At 44.0% G+C, this 12,150-nt stretch overlaps 1 protein-coding gene across 1 annotated transcript in view; it reads left to right on the top strand.

The window, feature by feature from the left end:
• efna3a (ephrin-A3a) overlaps positions 1 to 12,150 on the top strand; it is a 59,614-nt gene that overhangs the window by 41,268 nt on the left and 6,196 nt on the right. Inside the window, exons 2-4 of the mRNA XM_019264176.2 lie at positions 7,434 to 7,735; positions 8,000 to 8,065; positions 9,692 to 9,769. Coding sequence (XP_019119721.1) covers positions 7,434 to 7,735; positions 8,000 to 8,065; positions 9,692 to 9,769 — 446 coding nt within the window. The remainder of the gene's footprint in view (positions 1 to 7,433; positions 7,736 to 7,999; positions 8,066 to 9,691; positions 9,770 to 12,150) is intronic.

Here is a 12,150-nt window from a genome sequence, read left to right as displayed (position 1 = left end):
TCAGAGGTTGGAGCTGTGGAAATGGTGTTATTATGGTGATCATGATCATGTTTTGTTTCCCTCACTGCCACAATTCAAATAAGGATGCCCACTGAGCCAGCTAGTAAATACAAATTGCCCTTTGCATTAGGCCACTGTCTCCCAACAGGGTTTTTTTTTTTCACTGAAACTAGCAGACTTTTTTTTCTTGAACTTATCACAATGATAAATGTTGATTGCACAGTGTAATGGCTATAAAATAATGTGGTTTGATTGGTTTCCTATAAGCCTTGCTTTCACTTATATACAGAATAAATCAATGAACTCACACTTCCTCCCTTAATATAATATTAGTCCCCTCTGACGCAAACAACTGAAGCAATGCTGTCACAATATCAAACCCATTAAAAACACAGCAAGTTTTGTGAAGTTTTAAAGGCTTGAAGAGGTAATACTGCTGAGTATCCCACTGGAAAAAAGCTGAAAGACATATTTGAGCACAAATAAATAACACATCTAATTATAATTAGTCAATATGTGGACAGAAAAATGTGAAACTCAATTAGTTGTTTAAGGCATTGGCTGCTCCTCGCTTCTCAAGTGTGAGGATTTGCTGTTTTTCTCTCTTTTGTATCATTGTAAATTGAATATATTTTGGTTTTGGACTGTCGGTCGTACAAAGCAAGTGACTTAAAGATGTTCCTTTGGGCTGTGTGAAACGTGGCAGGAATTCTGTATACTTTTTGAATACTTTATAGACAAACGGATGCATTAATTCATAAGAAAAAAAGAATCCCTGACAGATGAATCCTTTACATCAGACTTTTTTTTTCTAAATAGCAGTCATGTTTTTCATCTCGTGGCCTGTTTGGAGGGTCCCAAACCCCCCGCTTGTGTGTATTTTTGGTTTATGTTGTTTTACCACCCGCAGAGGCTGGAGTCCTGACTCATCTCTGCCTCTCCTCCACCAGCTTGGACTATAAATCCAGTGGTGCTGCCAGAAAGTCTGTGTTCCTTAATATGTGACACACTCTGCATGCCCCTCTCATAGGCGCATTAGCCTCGGTTAAGTTGGCTAATACATTACATTTCTGAACGGGTCCCTTGAGCCCCCACCCACTTTACTAAAGGCACGCCCGGAGCAAGGCTGGGGGAGATGGAGACACCAAGCGAACTGAACTGCAGGGTGGAATGGTGAACAGAGAGAGCCTCCTTTTTAAATAAAAGATCCATTTCTCAGCCCTTGTGTCGGCTAAAATCGGCCCCACAAGCTGCTGGATGCGTTTCTTTAGCTGAGGCTGCACTGCGATGTCCCACTGAGAGGAGGAAGCAAAGAGATTTTGCTTATAGGAGATCAATAAAGTATCGCTTTAAAGCTGAAATCCATCACTTACTGCGTGTTCAAACCGCTGCAGCAACTGAGCATTTAATGCTGTACTTACTGAAGATGTTGCACCTCATTGTTGTTGGCATGCAGCGTAAATGTCAAGACCAGGCAACGACAACACAAATGTATTAATTACTGAAGTGATTAATTCATTTGAAAGCTTTGGCATTTCAGCATTTCTCAGCAGCAGAGTGTCTCCTAGCAGGGGAGCGCAGTGTGGATATAATCACAAGTGAAATACAGTAGTTTGGTTTAAACTCAAGTGAAGCTACTGTATAGGAAAGAGCAGCAAACATGTGGCGTCCACACTGAGGTCAGTCAGGGTACACGAAAGCTGAAATATGATTGGTTCAGATTGCTAAACTGATATTAAGGTGGTTGATTCATCAACGTGTTCTTGTAATTTCCTCAGCCGCACTTTGCACTGCAGGTGACAATGCACACCGCAGCCTTACGGGATATCTCCGAGGCTGATGTCTGTAAATGTTAAAAACATTATTGCAAAGCTGCCCAGAATTAAATAAAGGCCCGGGAAATAAATGTGGCAGAGCTTTTTCGAATGAGCGAAGCAAAGGTGGAAGGCCGGGGAATAAGCCGTGGGGAGGTTTATATAGGAATGGGTAAATATGAAAAGGTAATGTTCCTCAATTTCTCTGAGGCCAAAGTGGACAGAGGTTGTGAAGGAAACTGGCGGATGACTCCCAGTGGTCTAATAGTGATAGAAGAGAGTTGCAGCGTTTGCCTCTTCCAACAGACTGGCTCAGCACTTGTTCCACCCTCAATCCTCCATTTTGGATCGAAACATTGTAAAGCGGGCCGTTAATTGCGGCGTTAACTCAATCAGTGACGACTCACAGGAGAATTTGTGTGTGCGTGCGTGCGCCCGCATGCATGTCTGATGGTTGTCTGCGTCTTTTGTGTGCGTGCGCGAGTAATGAGTTTTGGTGCTGAGGTACAGAGAAAAACAGCAGAGCCTAGCTTGTCGCTGCCAGGGGACTCGATTGGAGGAGTCTTGCCGGTGGTAAACAGGCGATTGGTGAATGGTATTTAAGTCACGCCATTTCGCACATCAGGAGTTTATCCTCCTGATGAGGCTGATGTTGATTACCCCAGAGAGTGTTTTTAAGGTCATCAGCGATGACACCTCACTGACCTCATCCTTACTCAAAGAAGCTCGTACAAGAGCCACGCGGTCACGCTCTGAAGGTACAGCAGCAAGTACAAGATTTTACATAATTACTTTAATAAAAAGTTTAATTAGCTAATTTTTCATGGCAGCCATCTTGGAAAGCAATAATGATATAACAAAAAAAAACAACTTTGTGCTGTTAATTAGACTGCGTTGGTGTGGAGGGTTTGATAGCCTGTGCAGCGACGAGGAGCATTTATGTAAAAGTCTTTAGAAGTTTAAAGTTTAAATTGAACCGTTCTGAATCCATGGTGCTCTTTTTGATTTGTAACTTGTAATTGCTTCACAGAAAAACAAGCACATAAAGGAAGTAGGAGAGGGAGTCCTTGGATATCTTTGCGAGAAAACTGAATAAGGAAGAAAAAATCTGGCAGAAAAAAAAGCGAGGTTTTGAAAACTTGTAAGGATGGCAAGAAATGAAAGCACTTTAAAACAGTTATTTGGTTTTCAAATTCCATAAAAGCAATCCTCTAATGGTTATGTGATATGTGCATTTGCAAAGGATAATACTGGTGTAATTTTATTCTTACTGTACCTATCAGCATTAATACCCAAGAAGAGCTTGAAACTCACAAGTGTTTTTTTTTTTTTCCTCAGTCAGAAGCTATTACTGTCTTTTCTGCAAGGTTGGACTACGCTTGTCAAAAGCAACAACTTGTCTCTTCCAGCTGTTTTTAATGGATTTTTGAAAACAGTTGGAGCCTCTGGCAGTAATGTAGGGCAAACCTGCAGCAGAACAAACAGCACCAACTTCAGACTGTGAAGAATACCTTGGTGGATTTAGACTTTTCATATCCATTCATGTCAGTAAAAAAAAAAAGCAACAACAACAACAAATACAATTGCATTGGTATTATTTTCCTTGAAAGGCAGCAGCTCAGGCTTCTGCTTTCACTTTGATGCAATCTGGCAAAAATATTATACAGGGAAACAGACAGAAGACATGCATTGGTCTTAGTTTTAAGCTCGGCAAAGCGAAACCGGAAAAAAAAGATTGACGTCGCCCATGTGGAAAACGAGGGAAATATTTCCTCATTATGTGTCATATTCCTCCTCCTGACAAATGATTCTTTAGAATGTTTGCCTGTTTTATTTTTCCACTACAGGAATTATAGATTTCCTCCGGCTGTAGGAGATGCTCTGCTTCTGTCCACTGCATGTTTCTGAGTGTCTTTAGCTGTAGCGCTACCTCACCATTGTTATTTATTGATACCGGCGTATTCTCCAAAGACTCTTTTTAGCGCAGATGTGAAAAGGTGCAGTGGTGCTATCTTTGTCCCCCTCCTTCTCTCTTCCCATCTCTCTCTCTCTCTCTCTCTCTTTCTCTCCCTCTCCCTCTCCCTCTCCCTCTCTCTCTCCCTTCTATCTGCCTCCCCTGGCAGTCTTCACCAGCTTGTGCAGCCTTTACTAACTAGCTGTGCGCTCCCACTCATAGGAAAATGATGATGAGACAGCAAAACCACCACAGAGACAATGCACAGCGGAAAAAGAGAGGAGGAGAGTCGGAGAGAGAGAGGGAACGGACTGCAGGAAAAGAGAGACAACGAGAGAATGAGAGCCATCAGTCTTTTTTATGCACTTTTACCACATATATGTTCATCCCCGGGGAGCACTATGTCTCTGTCTAGGCCTCAGCCTCTCTTTCTGCGCCTTTGTTGTCATCATTCAGTGCATTTCCTCCCTCCCTCACCCTCCCCTCCCCTCCCCTCCCTCCCACCACCGTAAGTTATTAAATCTCTTCTCAGCCTCTTCTTCTGTTTCTCTTCTCCCTCTCCTCCCTCCATCCCTCTCTGCCCTGCAACCTTTCTGTCTTGTGCCACTAAGTGGACTGCTTATATAACAGCATACACCTAGAGGGACTCCTCTCACACAGCCAGCCCGTTCTTCTCACTCCACCCTTTTACTCGCCTTCCCCTCCTGTTTTTTATTCTTTCCCTTCTGCACCACCTTACCTTCTCCTCTTCGTCCAGAGTCATTTTTTTACCCTCCTCCTCCTCCTCCTCCTCCTCCTCCTCCGCTTCTGTTCTTCTCCTGCTGTCTCTACGTTTGGAACAAATGGTCCTCCTGCTGTGTAGTTATGTCTGGTGAGGCTAAGTGATAACCACAACAGTAAAGTAACAAGGTCGCATGCTCATCTAGTGCTGAGACGATTAGGCAGACAGCAGAAAGTTAATCGGCAGCGATTTTGATAGCCAATTAGCAGTAATTATTTAAGTTATTCACCAAGAAAAACTGCTAAACTATTCCAAATATTCAGCAGAAATGTGAGGATGTGCTTTTTCATCACTTTCATGTCTCTGTAATTTGAATATTTTTGGATTTTGGACTGCAGATTAAGCAAAACAAGCAATTATTAGACATCACCGTCGGCTCTGTGAGATTTTAATGGTCATTTTTCACTACGTTCTGACATTTTATTGAATAACTGATCAATAGATTCATGTTAATCCTGAAACAATAAGAACAATTTGCTGTACTGTCTCAGTATTACCCAGCAGCTCTTCATCCATAAATACTATTGAGTGCTTAGGCACACACACACACACACACACACACACACACACACACACACTCTTCCTCCTGTTCTTCCTTCCTTGCATCCGGCTCCTCTCACACGCCGCCGTCCTCTCACCTGTTTCTCAATGACTGCATCACTCTCTGACTTTTTACACGCCGCTCGCGTCCAGGATTCTACCCAGATTCATATTCAGCGCACCCTGTTTCTCCTACTTTCATCTCGGGTCTATCTGCTTACCATTCTCTCTATCCCCAAACCCATTGTACCTCTTTATCTTTCTCTATTCCTCCACTCCCCCCACCCTACCACCACCGCCATCACCCCACCCCCCCCCCCCCCCCCCAAATCTAATATAGTCCCTTTGAAGCATCTCTTCCTGCAACACTACAAGACAAAAGTCTGTCATCTCACATCTGAGCAAGCGGGGATAGAAAGCGCAGATAAGATTGATGGCCCAAAAAGAAACACTGGTTAAGAGAACTGATATTCATCTTCCTCAGCATGTGTGTAAACGAAGACAAGGGGTGGAGATGAAAAGAAGGATGGAGGAGTGGAGGAGAGGACAGAGAGAGAGAGAGAGAGGAACAGTTGTAACGGCGCAAAAAGATTGCGAGAGAGAGGGAGAAAGAGAGGGAGAGAGGTGCTATGACATTTCTGATCCACATTTTGTAATTGAAAAATAATCTCTCTGGAGGCCTGACCTAGTAACGTATGCACGTGTGCGCATGTTTGTGTGAGCGTGTCCACAGCTTTGTGTGCATGTGTGTGTGTGTGTGTGTGTGTGTGTGTGTGTGCATGTGTGTGTGTGTGTGTGTGTGTAGGCACAATGCATACGCAGTGAGGGATGGCTGTGAGTGTCGGTAAGTGTGTGCTCCTTTATATGTGTGTAACAGAAAAATGTGTAAGAAAGAGGAGACGAGCAGGAGGACAGGAAAAAAATGAGTGCAGAGGAGAAAGAGGGGAGGTTTGCTCTTTAAGCATAATGCAGCACCATACCTCCACCTAGTGCTTTGAGTGAGTCATTACAGCTGTACTTGGTGCAAGTTACACATCACTGCAGCCAAGGACAATTCCCATCTCATCAGCTCACCTGCAGGAGCCCTTTCTAATGACTTCTACTTTGTCTAATTACAGATTGTGTAATTTACATAATAAGTATACTTAGTATTATAAACAGTGAAGATCACAGCGTGGCAGCCGAATGCGAAATCATATCACATTATTGCCTCAGTTATTCAGGGATGAGTGTTACTGTACCATGTCATGTACATCACACACACACACACACACACACACACACACACACGCGCACATGTTCTTCAACCTTAGAATGGCCTTCCTTGGTTGCAAAGGGAGCTTGGTCAATCATATGTAATGTGTGCAAGCCGGTTCCCCTGCGGACACAGCATACATCGCCGCCGACAGGATCTCCTTCCGCCTCAATGACCTGGCCTGTAGCTGGCTCAGGGGGGGAAGACAGGAGCGGAGATTATCATTCTCAGCACCGTTCTCAGCACTTGCCACAAGGCATTTAGTGAGCAAGTGTGTATTTTTATATGCAGAGGGGCGTAGAAAGGTGTAATAACTTATCTCTTGAAGGGAAAAAGGTGTTAATGTTCGCTCAGGGAAAAGTCTATAGCTCTTTGGCCTCTTTACTTTTATGTGGAGTATGGTGCTTAAAAGATCAGTTGAATAATCAATCAGTCAATATGCAGAAGCGTAACTGACAATTGATTAATCATTTAAGTATGTTTATCAAGTAGAAATCTTCAATATTTATTGATACCTGCTTCTTAAATGTGAATATTTGCTGCATTTCTAGTTTGTGTCGTTGTTGTTAATTATATCTTTGGGTTTTGGACTGTTCATCACCTTGGTCTCTGGAAACATTTTCACTGGTTTCTGATATTTCTGAAGAATCAACTAAAAGATAATTAGTAGTTTCAAGAAATAATAACGTTTTGTATTAATGAGTGTCATGAGAAGATTGATACTACTCTCATATTTGTCTGTTCATTATAAAGCTACAGGTTATTTCATAAAGACTGGAAACAGGAGGAAACCGGTCTCAACATACAGACACACACAAATCTGACAAGCAGCACCTCTAATTAGCAATTTTATTTGTTCCAAGTGTAAATATGAAAAGTTGCAGTTTTATGTGGGTTATGTCTGGGACTGTTTTGGCTGGGGGAAGTGATTTTTCTGGAGTTTGGTTGCCCAGCAACCTCACAGTGATGACATGGCAGCAAATGTCTGAACAGAACAGAAAATGAAAACAATGAATTATTTGCAGCTCTTAGTTACTTATGCACTTTTCTTCTCTTCTCTCTTCCTCTGCCTCTATTTCTTTGATTCAGGTTGCGGAGGGAGGGATACACGGTGCAGGTCAGCGTCAATGACTACCTGGACATCTACTGCCCACACTATAACACCACCCAGCGAGGGACGCTAGAGCGCACCGTGGCCGAGCAGTACATCCTCTACATGGTCAGCTATCGTGGCTACCGCACCTGCGACCCCCAGCTGGGCTTCAAGCGTTGGGAGTGCAACCGGCCCCATGCGCCTCACGCTCCCATCAAGTTCTCTGAGAAGTTTCAACGCTACAGCGCCTTCTCGCTGGGCTACGAGTTCAACGTGGGCCAGGAGTACTACTACATCTGTGAGTCAACGCTTGTTTATTGTGATGGATACAAAAAGCCTGAGGATGCTGCACAGCCAATATTTGAATGTCTTCTCTTCAGCCGCTCTCACCCACATGACTTGATGGCCTGTGGGTTTTGCTAATAGATTGCGGAGGTTCAGCCGAGGACAGGCGGTTGCTCAGTCGCAGGGCTGCGTGTTTGCACAGCTGATTGTTAAGGGTGGTGCGGCCTGCAGAGGGCACAAGGTTGACATTCTGTTGTGTGTTTGCTCTCTGTTTTAGCCACGCCCACCCACCACCACGGCCACAGCTGCCTGAGACTGAGGGTGTACGTCTGCTGCTCCACCGGTGAGGGCCAACAACTCTTCAGTCTTACCTCCACGCCTCTCTCTCTTTCTCTCTCCCATTCATTTTCTACACCTTTTCCTCTCTTTCCGTGTCACTTCATCTCCACTTTCCTCTCCCCTCCTGCCTCTTTCTATTTCGCAAACACACAAACACGCAGAGAAACAAGAGGAGAAGAGAAAACAGACAGAGAGAGAGAAAAACTAAGATCTGACAGTCTCGTCTCAGAGAGAGGCTTTTCTGCCGCACGCTGTCTTGGCGAGGTTTTTGATGATGGCGTCTTTTCCCCCTCGAAGCAGCGCTTTGAGAGTGATGGCTTAATGTTATTCTCTGTCTCAGTGCTATTACAGTAATGCTCTATCTCTCTCTGTGAATGACATGCTCTTGTGAAGCCGTACAAAAGATGTAAAATAAGAAAAAACCTGTTCCAGCTGCAAGATCCAGCTCTCTATCTGCCTTCCTTCCTTCTCCCTCTCTGTCGCTCTTCATCCCCCCCCCTCTGTAGCTCTCTTGACCATCACCCCCTCCCTCACTGTCTATCTCTTCTTCTCTCTTTCTGGCTCTCTGATGCCTGCTGCTCTGTATAGTGTGTGTGTTATTTTTACCCCGGTAGCCTGCTCTCTCCCCTGCAGGCCTTTGATCAGGGAGCCCACTGCTGAAAGCCTCCCCCTCTCCTCTAACCTTGTCAGCACTAATACATCCCACACTCAGGCCAGTGTCAGCCCCTGTGTACACATCACCTTAACACCAACCCCCCCACCACCACCATTCTCCATCCCAGTGTCACGGCTAATCTATTGATGTGTCTACCACGCCTCCATTTGCTTCTGTGTGAGTGAGTGTGTGTTCAGGACGCATGTGTGTGTGTGTGTGTGTCTGCACATGACAGTATGTCAGCCATAAATTTTATTAACATGCGCATGTGTGTGCATGAATGGCTATGTGTGCGCTGGTGCATTTAGTCAGTTTACAATCCGCAACCTTTACTCAGTAAGGTCATTTTAACAGCTTGCTATCAAAAAAGCTGTTGATTTCAGCTGCCTCCAGACCGGTTTCATTTCCTCCAACCTTAAGCCCTTATAAGACTTCAAGATAAGAAGGAGATGTGAATATTCATGGCATATGCTTTACATCTGCGGAGAGCGGCAAATTGATTGCTGCCAGCTTTCTATGTAAATCTCGCTGTAAATGCCATTTCATCCTCGTAACTGCGCACTAGAATCACAGGCTCGCACAGGCACACGCATTTAATTGAAAAAAAGCAGAAAGTACACAAAGACGTATACACATCGCACACATCGGCAAACCCACACATCATTCACTCATGGATAATTTGCCAATGTAGACTGAATGTAATTCTGTGTCTAGACGAACAGTGAATGTAAAAATGCTTTCCAAACGCTTTTAATCATCAGATGGAAGTCTGGAGGCTCGGTCCAGGATTTCTTCATGCGTTCTCAGCGGTGGGGCACACCAACTGCTCTGCTATATCTGTATACTATTTCATGCTGCCTAAAATTCATATTGTACTCTCTCTCTCTCTCTCTCTCCTCCGCTTTTTTTTATTCCTCCCTCTCTTTTCTTTCTCTCTGTCATTGTGTGTGTGTGTACATGCGGTGTGTTTCTCAGTCTCCCAGGCAGATGATGACTCCAGTCAGACTCCTCCCGAGTACACAGTCAGGCCAAACATCAAAATACACAACATCGGTGAGTGACTCTGAGTTGCTGAAAGTATCCAATTGCCAGATGCCGGTCAATATTTGGCTGTGGCTGCAGAGCTTGTTTGGTGTATGGATCATTGTGGGAAAGGAACCAAGCATTTGTTATTATTCTATGGTTGGGAAAAGACACTCCACAGGTCATAGCTGGTTGATGAGCAAAACTGTTATTTTCTGTTCTTGAGAATTGTGCAATACGGGTAAGACAATGAAAGACTGCAACTTGATTCAGCGGCAGTGACACCGTTTACAGGCATCTGTGTGAGAAAGCAAATCTGAATGTCAACAAATAAACCCACTGAACCCGACAGTGCACCCATGACATCCATTATGCAACATTAAAGGGTAATTCCACTTTATTATAACATGGAGCCATCATTTCTATTGGTTATGATAACATAATAATCACTGAGGTAATATGGAAGCACCGAGCCAATACTCTGTAACAACAATGGCCCAGATACCGACCTCATTATGCGGTTCATTTGTCAGTGTCTTAAAATTCAATGTTTCCTTTGTTACATTAATTCAGTCACGACAGGAAGCTAACTCGGTTTTTAGTGCCACAGCGATCCCTGGCCTCATGTTGCCTTGTGAAAAATTATTTTAATGAATTGCAGACAGTGAGGTACACACATTACAAATGTGGTGAGCACTAAAAAAAGTAGGAGAACATGAGCAGTGCATTGATTCGGTCTCTCAACAGAGCAGATACATCATGTCAAGTTATCAGACTGAGCATCAGGACAAAGGAAAAAGTCAGATCGATGAACTCCTATAAAGTAATCGCAGATATCTGGGACAATCAGACAGGTTGTAAATGAAACACATTATGAAAACCACTCAAGCTGGAGGTCGAACATTAGCACTCCCAAGATGGTGTTCCCTCATTTAACAGGAAAACACAACTCTGATGAGTACAGTAGGTCGAAATTGACAGTTTGGGTGATAATGGCTTTGGCTAAAATGAGGGGGTTGTATCTAAGAGCTTGTGTAACGAAGGTCAGACTTCTTGTTAGCTGTGTTGCTACATTTCCAGAGCTCAGCTATTAATAAGAAAGAATGAAAATAAACCAAAAATTCTCTGTTAATGTTTTTGAAACTCTTCATGCAGTCTATACAAAAGTTTGCCTCCCCAGTGTACCACACACACAGGTAAAGCCTTCCTTTTTTTCACCACAAGGTCAGTACAGGTCTTGTAAGGAATGAAGGGTCCATGTTTACCTAAGGAGAAAGCATGTCAGCGAGCGAGTCAATTGTGCAGCTGAGCGGTTACATAAACCCTGTATTTTTCTCTCTCTTTCTCCATCCTCATCTCAAACAAAAGCCTCTTGCCGGGAATCATTTAGTATGCTTGTTTCTGGGAGCTGTGGGCAGTCTGTGACGAGGGCTAAGAGAGTGTGACCTCCCCGAGATGGAAACTGAGACCAGCATAGACAGAAGAAGAGAGCTCTTGAGCCATCAGCAACGAGGACCTGCAGACAGAGACAGAGAGTGAGGAGGCAGAAAATAGAGAAATAGAAGAGAGAGAGAGAGACAGAGGTTGGAAAGAGGGAGAGACAAAGTGAGGACGGAGGCTGTGAAAGAGAGATGCAGCAGCAGAAAAGCCTGACAGAAAGAAGGACAGATAAGGCGGAGGGAAAAGAGATAAAAAACCAGAGTGGGGGCAGAGAAAGCGGGGTGCAGAGAGAAGGGGCAGAGGAAGAAAGAGAAGCTCAGTGGTGGGCGAATTGCTCAGCAGTAACTCAGGCTCGAGCTTACGTAGAATTTAATATAAAAAAACACACACTGGCAGAGAATCATAAAAAATCATAGCCTCTAGCGTTGTGATGCATTTTGCTGAATACATTTGGCGGAATAACAAAATCAGGACACACAGATTTATGCACACTTTCACACACACACACTTAAAAACAACTCGTAGCCCTGATGGCCCTGCCGACCGCTGGACACCCACTCTGTGACTCACCCTGAGGACCAGACCAGCCCACAGACTGGCTTAGCATCAACAAATCTCTCCCTCTCTCTCTCCACATATGTTTGGACTTGCTGTCATCCTTATTATTGTATTATTAGCCCTGCTCCTACGTCACATTTTCCTTATTTAACACGGTGCTTTAAGGATAATTCACGCAGGTCTAGTCTGGTCTGTTGGGTCTTATTTTTGTAGTTTTCGGCCATAATTTCTGTGGGTAATAACATGACTGTTGTTACCGAAAATGATTGCAGAGATGTGGAAACATTGTGATGTTGCTAAAGTCAGAAACATGAGCAGTTAGATGATCATTGTTTTCAACAAATCCCCGAGGTCGGGCAAACTTCACGGAAGAGAAGAAGAAGGCTAACGGTAAAAATATTACCCAATCCATC

Source organism: Larimichthys crocea, chromosome XIII (genome assembly GCF_000972845.2).
Source record: "Larimichthys crocea isolate SSNF chromosome XIII, L_crocea_2.0, whole genome shotgun sequence".
NCBI classification, from domain to species: Eukaryota; Metazoa; Chordata; class Actinopteri; family Sciaenidae; genus Larimichthys; species Larimichthys crocea.
The sequence above is the reverse complement of the archived record's forward strand: the minus strand, read 5'-3'. Positions and strand labels throughout refer to the sequence as shown.